Below are 21,621 nucleotides of genomic sequence, written 5' to 3'. Positions count from 1 at the left end.
GTATTTTAAATCGGCACCCATGACTGGAAAGATACCTCATACGTTGTTGCACAGGTGACCTGTACGATCGTATTTCTTGGTGCGGACAGTTTGGACTAAAAACTGGACCTGAACTCTCAGAAACATCTGAATATGTTTATGTTGCTCGTTTTAAGTCATTGACCTTGAACACCTTCTATAAACACAGACACCGAAACAGAAATAGAAGAGGACAGAGACAAAGTTGTCTGACCTTCACAGGAAAGAGGAAGTAGCCTAAAATATCCCATAATGCCTCAGCAGTGAAGCAGCAAGCAGAAAGTACGACAGAACCAAACTTCCCTGTGATTTCTCAGCGAAACAGAACCAAGGTGAGGCACCAGCGGCCCCCTCAGGGGCTGTTTTTTTTCACTTTTCTGGAAAGTAGTTTATTCATCCTGAAGCATGTTGCTGTTTTTTTTAATCCGAGGCAAGGTTGCACCTGAGCCATGAATAATAAATGAATTTCTAAATAGGCTGCCTGAAATATTTACCCTCCACCCACCCACCTGCCCTCCTTTCCATGCTTGTTTCCTTGAAGAAGTTTATCCGTGCAGCTGTGCAGAAGCAAAGAAATCTGGAAATACTGCAAACTCTGCCCTCAACCTCGGCTGAACCCTCACATAGCAACCTTTTTCTCCTCTTACCAGTTCCAGCCCTGCTTGCTGGACGGGGAGTATTTGTCCATCAGAGCGGTGAGTTTGAGCAGGGAGAGTTTCTGCAGCAGGAGGAACTGGGTGACGGACTGGTTCTCCACTCCAGGGCTGGACGGCAGGGAGGGCAGGCTCTGCTCGCTGGACCAGTGCAGCTGCTGGCTCACTCTGCTGGAGGCACAGCAGGGAGAGCAGATTAGTGCACACATAGACACAAAACATGAACAAACCTAAAAGAGAAATGTGAGCCAATTATCTACCAGAGTTAGCATACATGTTTTATAGAAAACAAGTGTTTTTACGAACAGTAAATCTTCTTTATTTATGTCATTAAATCACATGATGTTGGAAACAGACCAACCAGACAAAAAGAACTGTCCCTAACCTTATTGTTATGGTCTGTTTAGATGCCCTAATAAAAAAGATCTAGTACTGCATGTATAAGCGAGCAGGCACACAGGGATGTCAGCCTCCTCACACACCAGAAAACAAAACAGTTGCACACACTGAAACACATTTCTACCTGATTTCAAAAGGTCTATTTTTCTATAGGGTGGCCTTTTGATAGTTTTAGCTCTGCGCTGTCAGACTCGACTAACACTGTCATTAAAGCATGCTAATATTAGCTTCAGTTCAACAACAAAAGTACAAAACGTAGCATGCTGCATTAACATTGGATGCTAATAGATAATATGCTCATGTTTGTGTCAATACAGTACTTTAATGTTAGCAGTCAGCTAATGCTCAAATCAGCAGTTAGCATGTAAACATCCATGTGAACTATTACTGATGCTTGCTAACAATTGTGTGTGGTTGTCATGAAACCTGCTTCAAATGTATGCAGACTGGCACTGTCCTTAGCATGCTAGCAGTCAGCTAAAAGCTATGAGTAGAAGTACGTGTTTGAATAAGGATGGTAGCAGCTATTGGATGCTAATAGTCTGGCATTAAGCATGCATGTTAGGATAGCATGATGCCAGATGGTTCATATGCTAATGTTTGTGTGTGGCTTTCTTGCTATACATTGTTATGTTTATTAGATTTTACACAGATAGCCTAGCATCTTAATATTAGCAGTAAGCTAAAAGATGTGAGTAACACGTAAACAAACATGTTAGACTGCTACTAATGTTTCTGTTTGTAGCATATGTTAGCATGCTGTATTAGCATTAATCTCAGGGTACTATATAGCTGATGAGAATCAGTCATACATTTGTGGGTTATTATGAACTAAAGTAACATTTTTCTACATATTGGTGCAGCTATCTATGAACAGAAAGGACATCAACAAAAGCAGTTTCCGAGGCACAACACAGACTCACATAATTGAGCTCCTATTAAAACCAAGCCTGTAAAACACACAAAAACTGATGGAGTCCTTCAGCATCCGCACACTGATGATGTGGCTGACTTTACATTACAGGAGAGGCGTCATAACCTTTAATAGCTCTATATCCGAGAACAAATATGCAACAACTTAGAGATATAAAAGCAGCACTTTAAAGAGGCGATCAAACTATTCACCATGAGGTTACTGCTTCTGTTACCTCGCAGTAACTCCACCTTTACTTTGGCTGATGCCTGAGGAAATAAATCCTCATTATTAATGCTCTGCTGGACACAAAGAGTTTGCTTTACAAATGTGAAGGGCAACGTTAAGAGTTCAATAATGTGTTTGTATTTCATAGACCTTTAAACTGAGCTTCTAACTGAGCAACTTAAATGTCACCGCTCCTGTTCTCGAGCCTTATTAATGATCTGTTTTTACCAACACTTGTGAAACACTTTGTTGTTTTTATACAGAGCAAATCATATTTCACAAGCAATATAACTCAGTTTATTGGAGTTTTTCTTCCTGCATTACACTCCAAGGTTTCTCACCTGCTCCTGGGTTGGGCTGATCCTGTCTTTGGCTCCTCTTCATTTGCTTGTTCCTCCTCTTCCTCCTCCTCTGGAAGCTGCACCTCCAGGTGGATATGGCTGGGGGAGGAGGGGCAGGGGGAGGCAGCTGAGGAGCCGTGCGCAGGTGAGTCCTGGGAGGAAGAAGGGGATGAGGAGGAGGAAGAAGAAGAGGAGGAGGAGGAGGAGGAGGAACCTCTCTGACACTCGTCCTCGGATAAGCTTTCAGACCAGGTGGTGACGAGTTGTTGGAGGTCGCTGATTCTCTCCAAAACGCTGTCCAGAGCGGAGAAAACGTCTTCACCTGCCAACAGCCGACACACCTAAGAGAGAGGAACCAAAACCAGTTAACACACCAGTGTTGAGGCGTAAAAGACACAGAGTATCCATCCATCCATTTTCTTCTGTTTATCCGAGGTTGGGTCGCGGTGGCAGCAGGCTAAGCAAAGTGACCCAGGCGTCCCTCCCCCCAACAACGTTTTCCAGCTCCTCCTGGGGGATTCTGAGGCGTTCCCAGGCCAGGTGGGATGTATTATTCCTTCAGCCAGATCTGGGTCTGCCCCGGGGTCCCCTCCCAGTTAGACGAGGAACTTCACTTCAATAAACTCGACTTTAATATAACTTTTTTGAATTATTTTATGTCTTTTGCTTTAAGGAGAAACTGCTTTTATTTTTTTTTTCAAATATCTTAAAATATTTAAATATAAATGATTTGAGGCTTTTCAAGGTGAATAAATAGATACTACAGCATCTTAATTTTACAACCTAAATCTAAATCTACATATTTAGCAAAGAAATAGGTACAATAAGTTTAAAACTGCTCCAGTAGACGGCTGCAAAACAGGCTGCAATGGCTGCAGCTGCGGATAATGCTCAAAATACAGTCATTTAAGGTGTTTGTTAGAGCAGAGTGGAGCTGTCCATGGTGCTGAACCCCTAACTGTCATTATATAGAAAGAGTGGGCTCACAGATATCTTAAATGTTAGACAGTGAGGCTTTATAGACGCAGCGGTTTGTTCCAAAAGGACAAAAGAGGTCAGAAAGTGATGGACAGAAAATCATGTCTCGGCATAAAGTAAATCCTTTATAAGTGTTTGGGATCAACATGTAAAAAGTGTTATGGCTGTTTGTGTAGACTGTTCGGCCATCTGTCCCCTTTAGTAACAGTTTCACAGAGTGTATTACCTCTCTGATCAAACACAGCAGAAACAAGCAACGCAAGCAGGAGGCCCTCTCTCTCTCTCTCTCTCTCTTTCTCTTTGAATCGGCCTCTTTACAAAAGAACGGATCAAACCTGCTGAAAGTCTATAAAAACACAGGTAATTCAATCAAGTTTATTGATTCTGTTCAGCTCCATATTGAGTCTGATTTCCCCCATAAATCCAGAAATCATTTTTTGAGTGCTCGTATCAAATTCCCTTTTAGATTGAAACCATACAATATTCTCGGACAAGCGACATTAATCTGCTTCAGACGTGTTACTTTAGGAGCCATTTTGAAAAAAATTGGAACCCTCTTTGACAAAAAAATGGCAGCTATAGAAGTTATATTGACATAAAATATTAGACAATTCATTAAGTAATGGATGGACCAGTTATATTTTACTTCAGATCTGAGGAGACGGTGAGTAATACCTTTCCTTCATCAATGATGTATGGCTATCAAATCCTAAAATCTGCTGAATCATTCAACTGGAGAGAAGTTAAAGAGTGCTGTTAAAACCTCTCCTTGCTAGCGCTGTATTTAAAGGTTAATCTTTACATATTTAAGGCTAAATAACTAATAGGTACAAAACGTTAAATCGTTTCTCCAACAGATTGCTCCACCTGTCAGCCCAGAAAAACAACATAATCCTTGATGGATCAAAGGTCGTCCACTGAAAGTTCTTGTTTCCACTGACAGGCTCAGATTGTTCTTCTTAGTGTCTGACAACATTACAAAAAAGATCCCTCACCTCTTTAAAGCCACCAGACTCCATTGACAAAAAGGTTATTTTTACCTTGCAGAACAGGGGAGTTTCTGGTCGACCTCCCGGCTCTATGTGTTAGTTTGTTTGTGTCATTTTGTGTCTTTGGTGTTTTAAACAATTAGGTCAATTGCGAAACAGTATTTGTGTGACACATAATAACAACAGAAACTACATAATCAGTGGACGAGCAATTTGCGTGATCTGTCAGGTAAAATTACTGTTTTTGTCAATGAAGTCTGGTGGCTTTGAAGAGAGCCATTCAACGGCTGTTTCTGGTTTAAATAAAGCATTTTTAATCTTGAAGAAACTGGTCTATCTTTGTAGGAATCCTTTCTGTGATGTTTGTAGACATTTAGAGTAACAATCTGAGCCTGTCAAGAACTTTTAGTGGACACACTTTGATCAGAAGCAGTTGCCCCAAAAGACTACAGTAAAGCCATTGCTGCCTGTTTTGTGGCTGCTGGCTAAAAAACAATCTCCTGGAGCAATTCCAAAACTTTTTGTAAAGTTAACTTAAACTAAAATATATAAAAAATATGGCCTGGCTGTAAAGTACTGGAATTATTCTTCAAGACATCATTGGATTAGTCGTCATGTTTTTCGCAAAATATGTGAAAATAAATACAGGTAACAGTCTATTGACCCACCTCTGACTCCTCCCCCATCCGTTCTGCGTCACTACAACTTCCCCCGCTGCTGCCTTCACTTCCTGACAGCTGCTGGTCATCAGGTACGTTGTCGTAGATACTCAGTCGATGATCGAGCATAGCGAGCGGGCTGGGGACTCCAACGTTACAGGAAGTAGAAGAAGAAGGGTCCTGATGACTGGTGGCCAGTGATGATTGGCCACGCCGGCTACTGTTTCGGCCTCTGTAACCGTGGAAGCTCCCGGTCCTCCAGTTGACGGAGGTGTCGATGATGGGGGACAGCAGGGTGTGTTTGTGGGCGAGGGAGGTGGGGAAGGTCCCGGGTTTGTGTCCATGAGGGATCTGGAAGACCAGACTCTCATGGCTGCTGTTGTTGTTGTTGTTGATCTGGTTCCTGTAGTCCTGAGGGGGTTAAAAGATGAATGAGTGAAGGACAAATTAAAGTCATCATAATAAAACATTTTCCTTGATATTTCGGACCCTGACCTCTGTTCCTGTGTAGTTCTGGTTGTTCCGGGTCGGGTCCCCGGCACCGCTGTTGGAGCGTTTACAGTTACTCCTGACCCGGGTGACTGGGCTGGGCGTGCTGACGGTGCTGCTGCTCTCTGATTGGCTGTTACTGCTGCTGCTGCTCATGGTGTGAGGGGATGAGGGAGAGGAGGAAGACGCACGGCTGCTGAGCCCACCCTGCAGACTGAGAGAGACATACAGGAAGGTAAAACTCAACTGTTAGTGAAGAACAAGGAGAGTATGGTAAGAGGATGTTATTGTTTAAAACATGTTTCACATTAAATCCTCACCTTGGCGGGCAGTGCAGCCTCTCCATCCTCTCCTCCTCCTGGACCAGAACAGGCCCACTGATAACATGCCTGGTCCGCCCCCCGCTGTGTCTGCCACTGTGATCAGTGTGGAGGAGGCTTGAAGTTCCTCTCAGCCTCAGCTTCTCCATCTTCTTCAGCAAACTGCTGCCCTTCTTCCTGGGTGGTTTGTCTGGGAAGCAGCCAGCCTCCAGAATCACTGCAGACGATCCTCTGCCACTTTCACCAGGAGAGGGGGGTCCACTGAATGAGGTGTCCAGGGACGGGGTCTTGTTCCTGGAGGAGCAGCGGGAGGAGCTCCTGCTGGTCTCCTGGTCATCTGTGGTGCTGGCAGTAGCAGTTGAGGAAGTGTTAGCAGTGTTTTTCTGCCCGCTGTGGCCTTCGCTCTCTGTGCTGCTGGAGCTGTGGATGGAGCAGATGTCATGGTGGTCGCTGACATCACAGAGAGACACATCCTGGGTTCTTGTGGGGCTTTCAGACAAGTTGAGGATGTCCATAGTCGAGTCGAGACGTCGCCATCGCCGTGTCCGCCTGTCGTAGGTCCAGTTGGGGCTGATGGCGCAGAAGTCTTCCTCGTCACAGTCGTCTCCCTGGAAGACGAAGAAGAAGAAGAAGGATGGATCAGACAAACAGAAATCTGCAAACATTCAAACAAACACAGTGATACTAATATATGCAGAGAAAAGATGTGTGGGCATGCATAACAATCTGCAAATACAACACTCAAACAAACACAGAGGCCTGAAACAAACACACAAAGATGATTCTAATAATTACACAAGCATGAACATAATTATACATTCAGACAAATACAATCATGCAAACATTAAACACTGCAATAACTGTACAGTGTCCACGCTGAATGTAAAATGTTGTTGTGAAAGAATATTTCTTGGGGAACTGAACAAAGTTGTACAGCTTGAAACCTGCTAACCAGCCAGGGAAGGGGGAAAAAACTTGCTTTATAGTTGCATCATGGGAAATGTAGGACTTTTGGCCCTTGTCCTGGACCTCTTCTCCTTTTTCACAACCTCTCAGGTGTAAACAAAGGTGTAAAACAATAAAGGCATTGAAGAGCCAGATGTTTTAAACAAGAAAGGACATGAATGAATTGTTTCCTGCTCTCCTTTGTTTCTGGACTCCTCCTGGGACTCACTTTGTCCTTGAGAGGGAGACTGACACAGAGGAGGAGGGGCGGGACTGATGAGTCTGTTTCAGTCAAAAATCCACTGATGTTTAATGAGCAGATTTTACGGTGTGACACCCCCCACGGCTCCGGACGCTTTCGATACGAGACTCCCGCTGTGTTTGAGTTTCTGGGTGTTTGCTCTCATCACTCACCCTGCGTTTTGATCTGCGCAGCTCCAGCCTCATTTCCACGCTCTTGTTTAAAGTGCTTAATCTCCTGGAAGAGAAAGAACAGAGGCGAGGGGACGGCGGTTAGACTGGATGTGTCAAACAATAACAGCAACCTGCTATAAAAAGTCTTTCCTGACATAGATACTGTGAAGCTGTATACAATTAGAACACAAGCACTATCTGAACTCTATTTTTTACAACAAAATGAAACAAATAATACAGAAGATACGTCACATCAACTAAGTGGCCATCTTCATTGGAACAATATTCCAATTTAGCCCTACCCATCGCCCCTTGAATGAGCACAGATAACCAATATTCAGGGATGATTAATGTCCATTTTGACAGCTGTACATGAATGCTATGCTTCCATGCTACCGGGCATGTTCAATAAATAAAGCTCCAGTTCAATCGTTTACGAGTATAACTTCACAAGATGCTCCACGTTCCACTTTTTAGCGCAGGCGACCGGCTGCTCTTCTGATATTCCCCTTCATGAAAACATATAAGCTAACAACCTAAACATTTGCAGACTTCCTTTCAACTGCTATTTAAATGCAGAAATGTCACAAATTATAGATTTAATAGATCAAAATAACATTTCTTGTCTGAAATTGACAATAGTTTTCTACATCTTTACAGCCACTCCTCTAAATTCTCCAGACTGTATGAGAGATGAATGTTGTATTTTCTGCTGACTTCTTGTGTTGGATTACTTTAATTGTAAAACAAAAATGATGTCCACCTCTCCTGTGTAGAAACAGAAGTTACCTGCAGAGAGAATCGAGGGCGTCCTTATCCAGGAAGTGGTGATCACGCCTCGCCCACTCGATGTCGACGGGGAACCTGCAGTCTGACACACGAACAGGACAAATGGAACATTAAGACGCAGCCTGAGACACTGTTTGACTTCATCTGCATCATCTTATGTGCTTTTGTGTGTGTTACAGGATCAGCCTGGCGGCCTCATATTTACCTTTGAATAACTGCACATACTGAGGGAAGCCGGCCGCTCGCAGCCAATCACAGGCCTCCTTGGCTTCAATCTCTGCAAACAGCGAGAAGGAAAACAGCGTTTGATTCAATTACAATCGTTTCATGCTTCGCCCGCTTTAAGAGGGCAAATATTTGCTCTCAATCAGTCGCCTGTTTATGAAGTTTAATTACATTTGCATTTGGATGAAGAAAAAATACAGTGAGGGAGAAAAACTGGGAGCACACACAGGCTATTAATTATCTGTGACACTTGGAAGAGGCTATTTTAATTACTGCTAATTGGTTGAGTGTGGGGATGGCTGCTTCGGAGAGGAAAATAGATTTGTATTCATGTTTCCCTCCTCTTCATCTTCCCTCCATCTGCCTCGCTTCACCCTCTGATGTTTTTCTCACATGCGACTCTGCTGCTGGTGATACACATGAGGAAGGGCATGCAAGTGTCGCAGCCACACCAAATCAACTCTTTACAGCTTTAAGAGACTTAATTTAAGCAACCTAGAAGCCCTGTTTCAAAATGTGGTCTTTTTTCTCGCTTCCACTATGAAATGTGAAGGACGATCTGTTAACTATCAATTAACTGATTACCCTCAATGAGAAATGGTCTCATGGTGGGAAGATTAAATTAACCCCCTTTCTCTGTACTTCCTGTAAAGATGGCAGCTTTTTTATCGAACCCTTCAAACACACACATACAAGACTGGAGGCTCGTCATAAAAACACTCCAGCGCACACTCAAGTTGAGCACACACACTAGAAGCGTTAAACTTTTGCTTACAGACGCACACCACCCCTTGACCTCCACTTCACTCGTGTGTCTTTGTGGAGACTCGACACCGAAGTGTTAGAAAAGGCCGAGTGGAGAAGAAAACTACAATAAAACAGCCTCACTCGGAGCGTGAAAATGTTTCCCTGATCCTGGATGTTTACAAAAAGCAGCCTCAGAAATCATCCTCTCCGTCTGGCTGTGCGGCTCAGGAGAGGATTTGGATTTTCTGAGAGGTCTGAAAATATTTGTCCACCACAAACCTCCCTGAAATTTAAACCTGCTCTCTCTCCGTGCGCCACAGCGAGAATACCGCCAAGGGCATTTCTTGTTTTCATATTCAGACAGCATGAAATATGGCCGACATTAGTCTCCGCTAAAGAACAACAACAGCACTTTGCCCATGACGGATCGGCTCTTCAAACACTCCTTGTGCTTTTTACTGCCTGCTTATTCACTTCAGCTGAGATGAATGAAAGGCATATAATGCACATCTTATTTTTTGGTGACTTCTCAAAAGTTTCCCTGAAATTCACTTGACGGCAGGATGGAAACTTGGCCGATGATGTGGTCTCGTTGTTTCCCCAGACGCCCCGGGGGGTCAGAGAACAGTACGACACAAAGCAGATGGCCCAAATATGTAAACACGGGTGGGAAACTCAGCGGATGTGGCAATTATTGAAATGACAGAAGGGAAGAGACAGCAGTAAAGGGACACAAACAGGCAGCACATTCATAATTTAAGGGTAAAATACAGACAAATGAATTACTATAAGCCTGTTTATTTTGACCCTTTAGCATTGGAGCGTAGGAGGCAGTGATATGACTTTTTATAGGACTCGGTCTGTAGGGACTTGGCGTGGGAACCGGAGGGTGGCTGGTTCAAGTCCTGTTTGGACCAAGAGGTGCCGTGTCATTTCCTGAGCACTGTCGAGGTGTCCTTGAGCAAGGCACCGAATCCCCCTAACATGTTCATGTGCAGCCCCCTCACTCTGATTAATGCACGTCTATTGAGTCCTGTTTGTGCATGTGTGCAATAACAGGATTAGCAACAATATTTTAGTTAGCCTGCCTTTAGCTTTGGGCTAAAACCAAGAAAGAAGTTGCCCCAAAAACCACCCCAAGCCTTGCTCAAGAGAGTCTTTGCAGTGAAAACTTTAATTTAAATTTACACTTTATTTTTGATATATTCATAATAACATTTTCTTGCTTCTTTGCAGTCAAAGATTATTTTCCTGTGGCTTTCAGATCGACTGTTTTGCCAAACTTTGGGAATATGCGATTCATACATGTGTACTAAGGTTTTTACTCTGCATTGAATGTCATATTTGTGATGTTTTTATAAGTAATTGTGTCCAAAGATCAAAGGAAGAATTAATTCATTTTTAATTTATAATACATTTGATATAATTTGATCTCGTTTGCAGGTTCTTTGGTTGTAGATTAAGTTATTTTGCATTACCTATCCTAACACTGCAGATCCATTTTGTATTGATGTTTGAAATTAGGTGCAAATAATGAATACCATATTTATAGAATTTCACTGATTAAAGTGTTAAATGCCCTGCTGGATAAATGACTAGGTGTTTCCCGGCTCACGATGGAGATGTGACACTCGAGATAGAAAAGGGATCAAGTGTTCTTGCCGAGCGGCGGTCTCACACGTCCGTGAGACGATCTGTAAATCCAGGGATATGTGGACGTACCAGAGTTAGAGCCCTGGTTTAGCAAGACACCCACACCACCCGGAGCACCGTCCTGATCTGTAACCAACACTAGAAAAAATACACGCTGTCATTCTTGCAACCTTGAGGGTCACAAGTTAAAAGCTCTCGTCATTTAAACCAGTTTTCCACTTTACTTTCTGCTTTAAGGCGACCCTGGCTCAGAGCTGAGAGAAGGAGTCTCTGTTAAAATGTTTGAGGTTACAGTCCTGAAGCCTGCAGGGAAAATCTGAGCGGGGAAAGTGAAAGGTTATTATTATTAGAATTATCTCAGAGTCCTTGAGAAAAGCATTCAAACCTAAATCACGCCGGGGAAGAAGTGGATAGTAAAGGATTGGAGTTGCACTCCGGGTATAACTGAAATATAAATGTGTTGAAATCAAAAAAAAGTCAGAAAGAGTCAGACAAACCTGGATCAGAGGAGAGAGCCCCAACACTTTTGTTTTCTTTGATTTCTTACACACTACAAGGTGTTTGAATGTTAGCGCTGCCCTTGGCATCTTTGCAACTCGAAGGCCCCAACAGGGAGCAAAAATGTCAACTTTAAAATGCTGAAACTCTGGAAGCCAATAGAAAAGTAAATTGCAGAGTTTTTTCTGCCTTCAATCAGCAACCCTTTATAGGTCTACCAAGGAGAGGAAAAGGGTGCTAGCTCACTCAAGCCAGCACTCCCTGCCATTGCCATAACTTCATCTCCTGCTGTAGCCAGATATACACAATCCTAGTTAATTAACTTAACGTTGCACCAACTTCAAAAACTATTACAAACGGCGCTCGGTAGAATCCCACCAATACTGTAATTCAGGCTAGCTTGACGTTAGCTGCTACGACTCAGCATGTAGCCGAAGTTTAAATCATAGCGGGTCCAAATGCTTATTGTGTTAGTATATTTTCTGTGTTTTACTATGAATAAGTGTTGTTTAACACCTGTTAGCTCCAACTCCAACGAGTTAAATGTTTGAGCTGAGACAAAGAGAGGCTAGCTAAGCTGCCTGGTTAGCTTTTGACAGATAGCAGCGTTAGCTGCGGTTACAATCCTGTTCTTCTCCCAATCCTTTTTCTATTTTCTTGCATTTTCTTCACATTGTCTGAATGAATTCATCTTCAGTAAAAAATTACCCTCTGAAAAAATCAGGTCAGCTTGCCTAGCAAGTTCGGCTGTGTTCACTGAAACGACAGCACACCTGGCAGCAGATCCTATGCCATAGCCTGACTCATACTTACCCAGAAAAGCAACTACGCGTCCCTGCAACACGCTGGACAAAGTGTTTGAAGTCACTTTGTAGCTAGCTGCTACAGTCCATAAATTCATCATGAAGCTAAAATTCATAAGGTGACATCCAGTCTCATAGTTCAGTATAAATAGCCGTTGCTCAACATGAGCTCCAAGTCGAACTAGATGTTAGAAAAGAATGAGCTGACACAGGCTACAGAAGAGAGGCTAGCCGTGCTGCCTGGCTAGCTTTTGTCCAACAGCAATGTTAGCTTACACGCCACAGTTACCCTGTTCTTCTCCAATCTTTACTTTCTTGCCTTTCCCCTCACCTCATCAGAATTAATCTTGAGTTAAACACCTGTGAAATAAATCAGGCCAGCTTGCCTAGCCAGTTAGTCTGTGTCTGCTAAAAGGACACTCACAGAAGGTCAATAAATCTTAATGAATTCCTGGATTATTTGTCTTCAGTTAATTAAACACAGCCTCTCCTTTGTTTCTTTAGTTAATTAACCTGGTGTAACAGTGATAATGAACTTTTGAGTGTTGATACAGGAAAGAAAAACTGTGGAACAGAGCAGAAAACCGTGGACACTTTGAGTTGGGAAGTCTACCTGAAGAAAAGTTTCAGTATGTCTACAGCAATAGTTTGAACTATCAGCAGGCTTCTCCCTCGGCGTAAGCTAACTGTACTTCAGCTAATGAAGAGTCTAACTGAATGTCAGAGCAACCAGCTACGTCATTAGCCATAAGCAGCATACGTTATTTAAGTGAGGTGTGGACAAACAACAATGCAGTCACATTCTTTTCTCAGAGAAACAAAAAGGTAGAGAAGCAAAAACAGCCGGAAGAATGACCCGAATGTCTGACCTAATTACTGCATGAATAATGAGTCCACACCTGTCAAAAACTACAATAAATTCATTCTGGCCACTATTTCGACGGCCACATTCAGTGGGCCCCTCGCTACTCGGCTCATGGTTTACGTAAGTGATGGTATCTCTACTGGGCTCCCGTTTCTGTATGACCACAGCAGGCGATGGCCTCTTCCCTTTTCAAATGACTTTGTCTCTGAGGAAGTTGTGGTTTGGCCCCTCTGGGCTCTGATAAGAGATTTGGAAGTGTGATTAGCACGGCTCCACCCTGCTAGCGCCAGGAAGCTGGACAGCGTGTTTCATGATGCTGAGAGGAACTGGGGATGGGGCGGTTACGTGCTCGGTGGACCGTTTGTGTTTGGGTGTTTACGCCTGCCTGGACACGAAGCTTTACACTGAACTAACAGAATTACTGCTCATGAGAAAGTCAGGTATGTTAAGGTTTTCGGATAGCAGTGGTCCTCAAGAGATGCTATTGCAAGTTATTATAATCAAAGCACTCATCTTGCTGTCGGCAATAGGTTGTCAAGTATAGTTTTACACCTTGAAATGTGGCCCGTTGTCGTCTATTTTTTTCACTATCTCTTGTCATTGAGCAGCTTGGAAGCAGCGACATGAGCACGATTTGTCAGATTCCTAACATTTAAGAACCTTTTAACCTGGAATGGAGCATCATCCTCTGATTACAGCACTTCAGCTTCCAACCCTAAACATGACAGCAGAGGAAAATGGCACCAGTGCGACTATGCTGAATTAACTTGGAGCGTTATGGGCTGCGTGATGTTAACAAGAAGGTTCAGAGACATGAAAAGGGAGCAGTTTTGAACATTCTCCACAGAAGAAGAAAAAAGAAGACTGCGCATGCCCAGGCACGTCGGCTGTGCAGCTCTATGAAGGCAGAACGACCCCTGAAGTAGCTGATTAATACCAGACGGACAGTAGCTATGAAAGCTTGGTAGCTGATTGGGTTGAGTGCTTGGCCTGAATGCAGCTGTTATGGGATTGAATCCAGATCGACCCATTTTGCAAAACAATTTTCGTTGGTGACTCTGATGCACTGCTCATTTATATGATCATTTTAGCTGCTTTGAGACTTGAAAATTGCAGGTTATATGTGTGTGAATGTGTGATAGAGGTCTTCACGGGTCTACCGGAACCTGAGGATCATGTTCATGTATTACGTGGTCAAACGGGTCTGGACTTGTTCATTAATCCTCGGTTCCAAGTCTGTTCAACATAATGTGTAATACCCGAATGGATCCGGGAAGACCCGGGCCGTGATTATGTGTTCATGATTAAAGTGCTGTGTGTGTCTGTGTGTGTAATTTAACTTGCAACAATGTGTCATTAGCCTGAGAACGTGAGGTAAATAAAGTGGGAAAAAAATGGAAGAAAGAGCAACAACGAGTTGAGTGACGTGTCACGTGACTGCAGGTTCAGAGAAAAGTCAGCGCAGTAAAGTGTAACACGTGTGTGGCTTCAAAACGAGCGGCACATTTGTCATCCGTCTGCGTGACAACAAGTGGACTTTTAATATGAAATAACTAGTGGATTAGCATCACTGTTTTTATCAACACGCTCGCTGGGTTAGCTCAGGTAAGCACAAAGTCAGGAGAAATAGCTCGCCTGGCTTCCTCAGAAGACAATATAATCTGCCTACTACCATCTCTGAAGCTCAATTATTAACAAAACACATTCTATCACATTATATATCAAATCCAGGTAAACTCTTCCCCCCCTTCACTCTTTAAATGTTAAGCTAACGTCAAGCTAGCCTTATTAAGCATCTTGTCACACACTAGCTAGGCTAACGTCAAGTGATAATGTTACCCTTCATTATGGTAATGTTTCAGTCTTTGCTATCTGCCAAGGGACCCCAGATAAGCTTCTTTGCTAACACTGGCAGGCTCAGATTCTGTATTTTTGTACTGACTTGCTTTGTAACTTTCAAATATTCAAACAAACAAGCAAATAAATAAATGACATGTCAGCCATCTGACGCCTGCGTTTCGCCTAATCTGCCAAAGACAAATATGCTCAGCTTTCTTCTCGTCTCTCACAGGATCATCCATTTTTCTGATCAACCCAATTCCTCTAAAGTTTAATATTTAACCAAAGTTCGAGGCTTTCGCACTTTTACACCCAGCTAATCGCCTGTGTGCCTGGTGGGGGATAAAGTGAGGTCACTGCTCTGCTTGCAGCTCAGGGAGACGCTGCAGGGCGCCTCTCAGGGCATCTCTCAGGGCTCGAGAGGGGAAGATCAGAGGTATGTCAGCTGTCAAAAAGGTGAACGATGTTTCCCTCTCCCTATTCACTGTTTCCCTGACGGTATTCCCCTGTCAGTCCAGTCAGCTCAGCAAAGGCGAAGTTTATGAAGTCTGCTGTCACGAAAGGCTGGAGGGCCAAATACTAAAACTCTATTCTGTGACTCGCCGTATTTGTGGACAATACAGTGATACGTTTTCCCTGGAGACACACTTTTCTGACGAGCCAGGACTTGAGCCAGGAAGACATTGACCTTTTAAAGCTGCACGGAAAACTGGCTTTAGTATATAAACATGTCACTATGAAGTTTTACCAGGGAAAAAGTTAATAAAGATACAACGGTAGAGAAGTTTTTGTCCTGCTGGTGTCGGCCATGATTTTGTATTATGGGTTCATATTCTGTGATAAGCTCGGCAGTTTTCATTTGGGATTTTTAAAGAGGAATCATGTCTGCAGATTTGCTTAAAGTAAAGAAAAGACATCCACTTTATAAATGACACCCTAGTATGAACCTGAATCTGCGTGGAGCAGCTTATACGAATACAAATGATTAATAACTTGTTTGTAGAATGATTTCAATAGTTAATGAAGGGAGGTGTGTCCCCGTGCATCAAGACTGGACATATTAAACATATCCCTATCAAGTATTTTGTTTCTTTTGCATATTTGCAGAGGTCTGAGGGTCTAACAGTCTGAAGAAACGGCTTGATAGGTGGTATGACCAGACGGAAAAGCACCTAAACATAGTAATGAAGGGTGTTTCTGTCTTATCTTGTGGAATCTGTTCGGTTGTTTCACACACATAAAGATTCTTAAATCATGTACTCAGTTTCATAATCCTCAGATTCACAATCAGTGTCTGGATTTGCTCTCTGATTCAGAAAGTGATTTGCAAAGTCGTGTGCACAGTTTACAGATCTGTGGGCTTTGAGTTGTACGTTTGCTGTTGCCCAGATATTGATACTCGTTTCTACGCCTCTATTCTGGTTGACAGGTCACTGTGGGAGCGACTTGTAAATCACAGGTAGCTAGGCAGACTAAACATGTTAATTTGAAGACTTGAAACATGAGATTGAGATCATTAACTCGTTAGGAAAATGTTTATTGAGGTATTAAATCGACTGACAAAAGGGGCGTTATCTTGCATACTTGGATATTTGTATTAAATTTTGCAGCCAGTTCCATCCCTCCCTGCTGGACTTTAGAAAGAAAGGCAGGTTTAAGACACGTCCGTGTTGGCTTTACCTTTGAAACCAAAAGGCTACGTCCACCTCCACGTCTACGTTGTATAGGTAATTTATAAAATCTTACTGGATGAGCAATTTAATTGTAATGAACCGACAAGATCATGTTGTCCAGCTCTGGTAAAACTTGCAAGCTATGGATGTATTATAAGAACTGGATACCAGACAAGCCAGGCCAAGCCGGTGTGCACAGAGAGGACCCCAACCTCTTATAAATGATCCAAAAACATATGACTTTTTGCACGTTTCTATGCCATAACAATACACTGCTGAGTGATGACAGCACTGGAACACATCCCAAACCCTTTAAATCCAGACGGCAAACACACAGAACATTATCATTCTTTTGTTTGTACATGACCCCTGGCTTATTCGCGACTCTCTCTTTTGTCTATACTTGAAACAGCGAAGAGGTTTCCTGAAAATACTTTGACTTCCTGCCTTTACTGGAAGATGTGACGGACCCAGAGTCACGTTTTGTCCGTCGAATCCAGAAATAACAACTGGAAGGAATCCAAAGAGCCTCCCTCACATGCTGCTGATGCTTTAACATAACTGCTAATAAGTTACTCTTAAAGGTTTGAACACAACTATAACAGAATGTAAAACTTGTGCTTTTCAAAATGACACATTTGTAATGGTGGTAAAAATGCTGTGTGGGGTTGAAGAGGTTGAAGTCCTTCATGTTTATTGGCAATTACTGTGCTATCAGAGACAATTTACTCCCACAAATTGTTATGACTCATACCCATTTACAAGAACGGGTCTCTGGAAGAAGCTAATGAAGCCACTTCTGGTTTTATTCTTTGTGAAATAACAGCACTTTAGCTTGTTGCTGTCGGAGCTGTTATGATATAAATTCATCCTATAGCACCATTCTCTTGAACGTCTTGAAAGTTGCCAAGCAGCTAGTGTGATGAAGGGAGAGTTGACTGAACATGTCTATGACCTTAACTGACCCTGACACATTCGGACAAACCAGGAGACGTCTGTCATATAGAGAAATTCCTCGGTTAATATGGGAAAAGACATAACAGCCACTATGACGGTGATCCTGGTGCCTGCCTATTGTCACCGAGAGCCACAGCTGCTGTGAAGCATCAGCATCCGACCTGTTTTACATTCCACCAGAGATTAAGTGATAATAGGAAGGACTGGAAGCTTCATTTTCACCGGTCTGTTACGCTCAGGAGTTGGCCAAAAGTTCTGACTGTGGAAGATCAAGCAGGTCAAATCTAAAGAGTCAGAGGAACATTAACAGGCTGTGAAACATTTCTGCTGCACCAAATTCTGTTTCTTTTTCAGACTTTCTTTGAACTTTGGCCCTTTTCTTGATGTGTATTACCAGATAATATAACCTCATAAATTAAACTGGTCATATCCAGATAGGTTGGGAACGACTTTGCCGGTTTCTGCAGGTTGGGCCATATTTCTAATGATTAAAGTCCATCAAAAGTATTGATACTGTCGCTATCATGATACAATCTTTGTTACTTTGATAGATTCAAAGTACAGAAGTTTTAAAGGAAAAAGATCCAAAATCAGATTTTAATCCCGAGGCTCCCAACAGACAGAAGCCATGGTCGGGCAAACAGCAGCAACGAGGAGACATTTAGAATTGGTTTAATGGTGGTTACTTAATAAAGCACAATATACAAACTCTACAAAACAAAAGGTGCAAGAATGTGTTTGCATGCAGCAGAAGCGCACGTCATTGTGTGCACTTACACAAACACTTAGTATACTTTGGCTCGACCTCAGCTGGCAGGTACGGCTGCATTAGCTCATACGTAGGTACAATATAATCATTCCTGCATGCTGTTGCCATCCGTTGCTAACAACACAGTCTGTCCAGAGCCTCTGTGCCAGTGGAAAGATGGCTGCACCGAGTTCAGATAAACAATCTCAGGTTACATTGAAGCATATTGGAGGAGCTACAGCGATATTTAACAGATATGAGGCAGCCAAGCAGCGTGCCGCCGGGCAGAGAAACTCCTGTCACTAAGCCAAGTCAAACTGAATTAGAAGATTTATATAAAAACATTTTTATTTTCTTTAATCTCACATCACTTCAGATCACCTGCCAGTGGCTACTGACAAAATAACCTGCCAAAAAGTCGTTTTTACTTGCCGTGCTCATGGATATGAACTTTTTAAAATGTTCACCCTGTTGCTCACTGTGGTCAGGAAAGGTAAAAAAAGTCATGTTTTTAAATTCAGGTTTTGTCCGTGTGAAATGATCACTCTGCAGGCAGTGAGGTTAGCCTTTAACCCTTTTAACACTTGTCACCTTTTTTTTGAGAAGTTATATAATCTTTGACACAACCCTCTTCTGAGTGGACAATTTGCTCAACTCTCACTGCTGGACAAAAAACTCAAAAGTCATATTTTATCTAGATTTTCTAATTAACTGACTTCTGAAATAATATGAAAAATAAACTTGACTAAATTAGCATTTTGATCACTTTATGCTAAGCTAAGTGATTGTGTTTAAATGCACGACAGAACATCAGTCTGTGATTGAGTCACCATTAATGCTGTGCAATGTTATTATCTGACTCAAGGTGTTCAGTAACAAACTAAGCACTGTGTACAAGACAATAAATCAAGTTTTTCTGTTGTGCAATAAATACATTTACTCGAAAAGGACAGATAACCTACAAAAAGTAAGGTATCTAGTTATGTGTCCATAAAAACCTAAAGATATTTTAGCCAAAATGAGAACAGCACATACAATCTTGACATTAGAAAAATCCCCAAACTAATCTCGTTAAGCTGACTGTAGGTAGTTGGAAAAAAAGTTAAGATAGCTAAGATCATTTTCTTCTGGCAAGCTTGGAGAACCGAAGTTACAATTAGCTACTGCTAACGCTAACGGAATGTTAGCTAACAGAATGTAAGCTAACAGAATGTAAGCTAGCGGATGTAAGCTAACAGAATGTTACTTAACATAAGATACATTAGCTAAACAACAGAGCCTGCTACCTTATTGCTTGGTGACTGGGGAGGTCTGACAGATTTGCCAAATAGCCAAAACTTGCATTTTCCCTTTGGCCATCTTCATGTTACCGACAATGTTACAATGTTACAATTTCATTTAGCAGACACTATTGTCCAAAGCGACGCACATCTGAGAGTTAATATGACACAAGCAACGATCAGGACAGGAGGGAACAAAGTCACTAAGCAGCTTCAAGTTTTTAAATAAATAATAATCATCATCATCATCAACATCAGCAAGATCAGTATAGTCATCATCATCATGAAAATCCTAGTCAGCATAAACTACATCCTCGATGTCATCATCATCAACAGCATCAATTTCATTAAGGTCAGAGGTCATAAAGAGCTGGGTCTCTAGCTTCTTCTTAAAGGTGAAAGGGACTCGTAGCTCGTTCCACCACCGGGGGACGACTGAGGAGAAGAGTCGAGTTAGAGACTTAGGGCCCTGTGTGTGACTTACCTAACATCACCTCATTTGCCAAACATAATAAGCCTGCCACCAGAATGTTTTAAACTTAGCTGAAAGTGACTTCCAGATTAAAGATTCGGATTTGTTTGCTCTGGATATTAAAGCACCTGGAATCAGATTCAAAATGTAACTGGAAATTGTAACTTAAAATGAATGCTTCATAAGGGAGAAGTACAGTAGATACTAGCTAGTGGGTGAGCTACTGATTTCTCAGACGGAATTGTGCACTGTTAATCCAGGTTTGATATATACCAACACCATTTATGATTAATGACATAGAAGAGATTTTTGTATGCAACCATGAAAGGGTCCAAGTACAAGATTACTGTTTGAAATATTACTTAAATGGGCTACTTGTTTTACTTGTCAATACAAAGTTGTTTAAATTTCAACAACACTTTACGAGATGTTATTACCTTTGAAGGATTTTGTGGGAATAACCAACTTACACCATGATGAGGATGTTTCCGATTTCTGCAACGTGTAATTTAATGTGAGTCTGAAGTCCAGAGATGTTAGCGCTGAAAGCCGGAAGGCCAAAGTAAAACATGAACTGCGGATTTCAAGTCAAAGTTTTGAGAGTACGACTGGAATACTGCAAAGAGAGTCACATTTCTTAAGTTTTTAGATCCAAATTTGTATTACGAAGTTTGAATATTTGCATTTTTTTTTTAGCAGTTCATTACCAAAGATCACATTTGAAAGTAACCCACACACATTCAGAGCGACTCCTACGCTCTTCCTGCCAGAGAAAAAGCTTTTATTGTGCCAGAGTTCAAAACTTTGCTCGTGATGTTTTCAGGCCCACGGCCTTCGAACAACAAAGAACTCTAAGTTGATACTGGAGTGCTTCAAATTCCTTCTGTGCTTCATGAATAAAGAAGAAACCAGTTTCATTTTTAATAAAACTTCTCATACAAAAAGTCTTTACATGAAGAAGTGTTAGAAAACATCACTTCAGCCTCTCGTGTACCTGTTAGTGTGACGTCTTTCCTCACTTGATTCAACAAAGCAGCAGAAGAGACATCGATAAGTAACCCACGAGCCATTTTCAGTCTAATCAAGGCTCAATCAGGTCCTCATTAAAAGGCACTCGTTAAGCTAATTAACCAATCATCTCCTTAATGGTTGTCATCAAGCGCTAATTGTCAATTGTCTTCAGAAAGAAAACAGGCAGAATTGAGACGCTAAGATTCTCATTATCACCCTGTCTGTCACATAACTCCACATATGAGCTGTGTGCGAACGCGTACTCACTTGTGATCAACATGCTTCTGAGGTCTGAAGTCGTGGATGCAGGAAACTTTAGCAAACTTCCATGTTTACCCCGATGACATACTTGGAATCAGAGATATTTGAAGAATTAAATCCAAAGAGAAAAGTCATAAATCCAGTGGTATGACGGAGCAGTGAAGCCCAGTTGTACTGGTCATGTTGGGCATCATGTTAATGAAGTCATTGTTGAAGATTTCCCCTTTCCCCTACCACTCCCCTTCCTCTGGCCCGGGCCGGACCATCTGAACAGTAGGGGGAGGGGAGGGGGGCGTCCTAAAAATAACCCGGGTATTACACTTCAGACACATGAGTGCCTGCCTGGGGACACTGAGATTACTTTGAGTCTGAGACAAAGAAGAAGTTATGGGCAGGCCAGTCAAATATAGGAGATACAATCTGTGAGAGACGAATGTTGTTGAACCTCCCTGGA

The 21,621-nt window shown here is 42.3% G+C and overlaps 1 protein-coding gene across 3 annotated transcripts in view; it reads right to left on the bottom strand.

Annotated features, from left to right (window-relative positions):
- LOC138595198 (rho GTPase-activating protein 7) overlaps nt 1-21,317 on the bottom strand; it is a 38,976-nt gene extending 17,659 nt beyond the window's left edge. For 2 of the 3 annotated variants that reach the window (XM_069666553.1, XM_069666568.1), the window contains exons 1-9: nt 21,174-21,317; nt 8,341-8,412; nt 8,136-8,217; nt 7,347-7,410; nt 5,988-6,595; nt 5,674-5,881; nt 5,188-5,589; nt 2,553-2,893; nt 666-842 (exon numbers count right to left, since the gene is read on the bottom strand). In XM_069666553.1, coding sequence (XP_069522654.1) covers nt 666-842; nt 2,553-2,893; nt 5,188-5,589; nt 5,674-5,881; nt 5,988-6,595; nt 7,347-7,410; nt 8,136-8,217; nt 8,341-8,412; nt 21,174-21,186 — 1,967 coding nt within the window. In that variant the 5' untranslated portion in view covers nt 21,187-21,317. The remainder of the gene's footprint in view (nt 1-665; nt 843-2,552; nt 2,894-5,187; nt 5,590-5,673; nt 5,882-5,987; nt 6,596-7,346; nt 7,411-8,135; nt 8,218-8,340; nt 8,413-21,173) is intronic. The other variant, XM_069666560.1, reaches the window with a different exon arrangement.
- Between the last annotated feature and the right edge of the window lie 304 nt (nt 21,318-21,621).

This window comes from Semicossyphus pulcher, unplaced genomic scaffold (assembly GCF_022749685.1).
Source record: "Semicossyphus pulcher isolate SPU_LCO1_2020_fin unplaced genomic scaffold, fSemPul1.0.p SCAF_10, whole genome shotgun sequence".
Classification (NCBI taxonomy): domain Eukaryota; kingdom Metazoa; phylum Chordata; class Actinopteri; order Labriformes; family Labridae; genus Semicossyphus; species Semicossyphus pulcher.
Note: the sequence above shows the minus strand (reverse complement) of the source record. Positions and strands in the feature narration are given on the sequence as shown.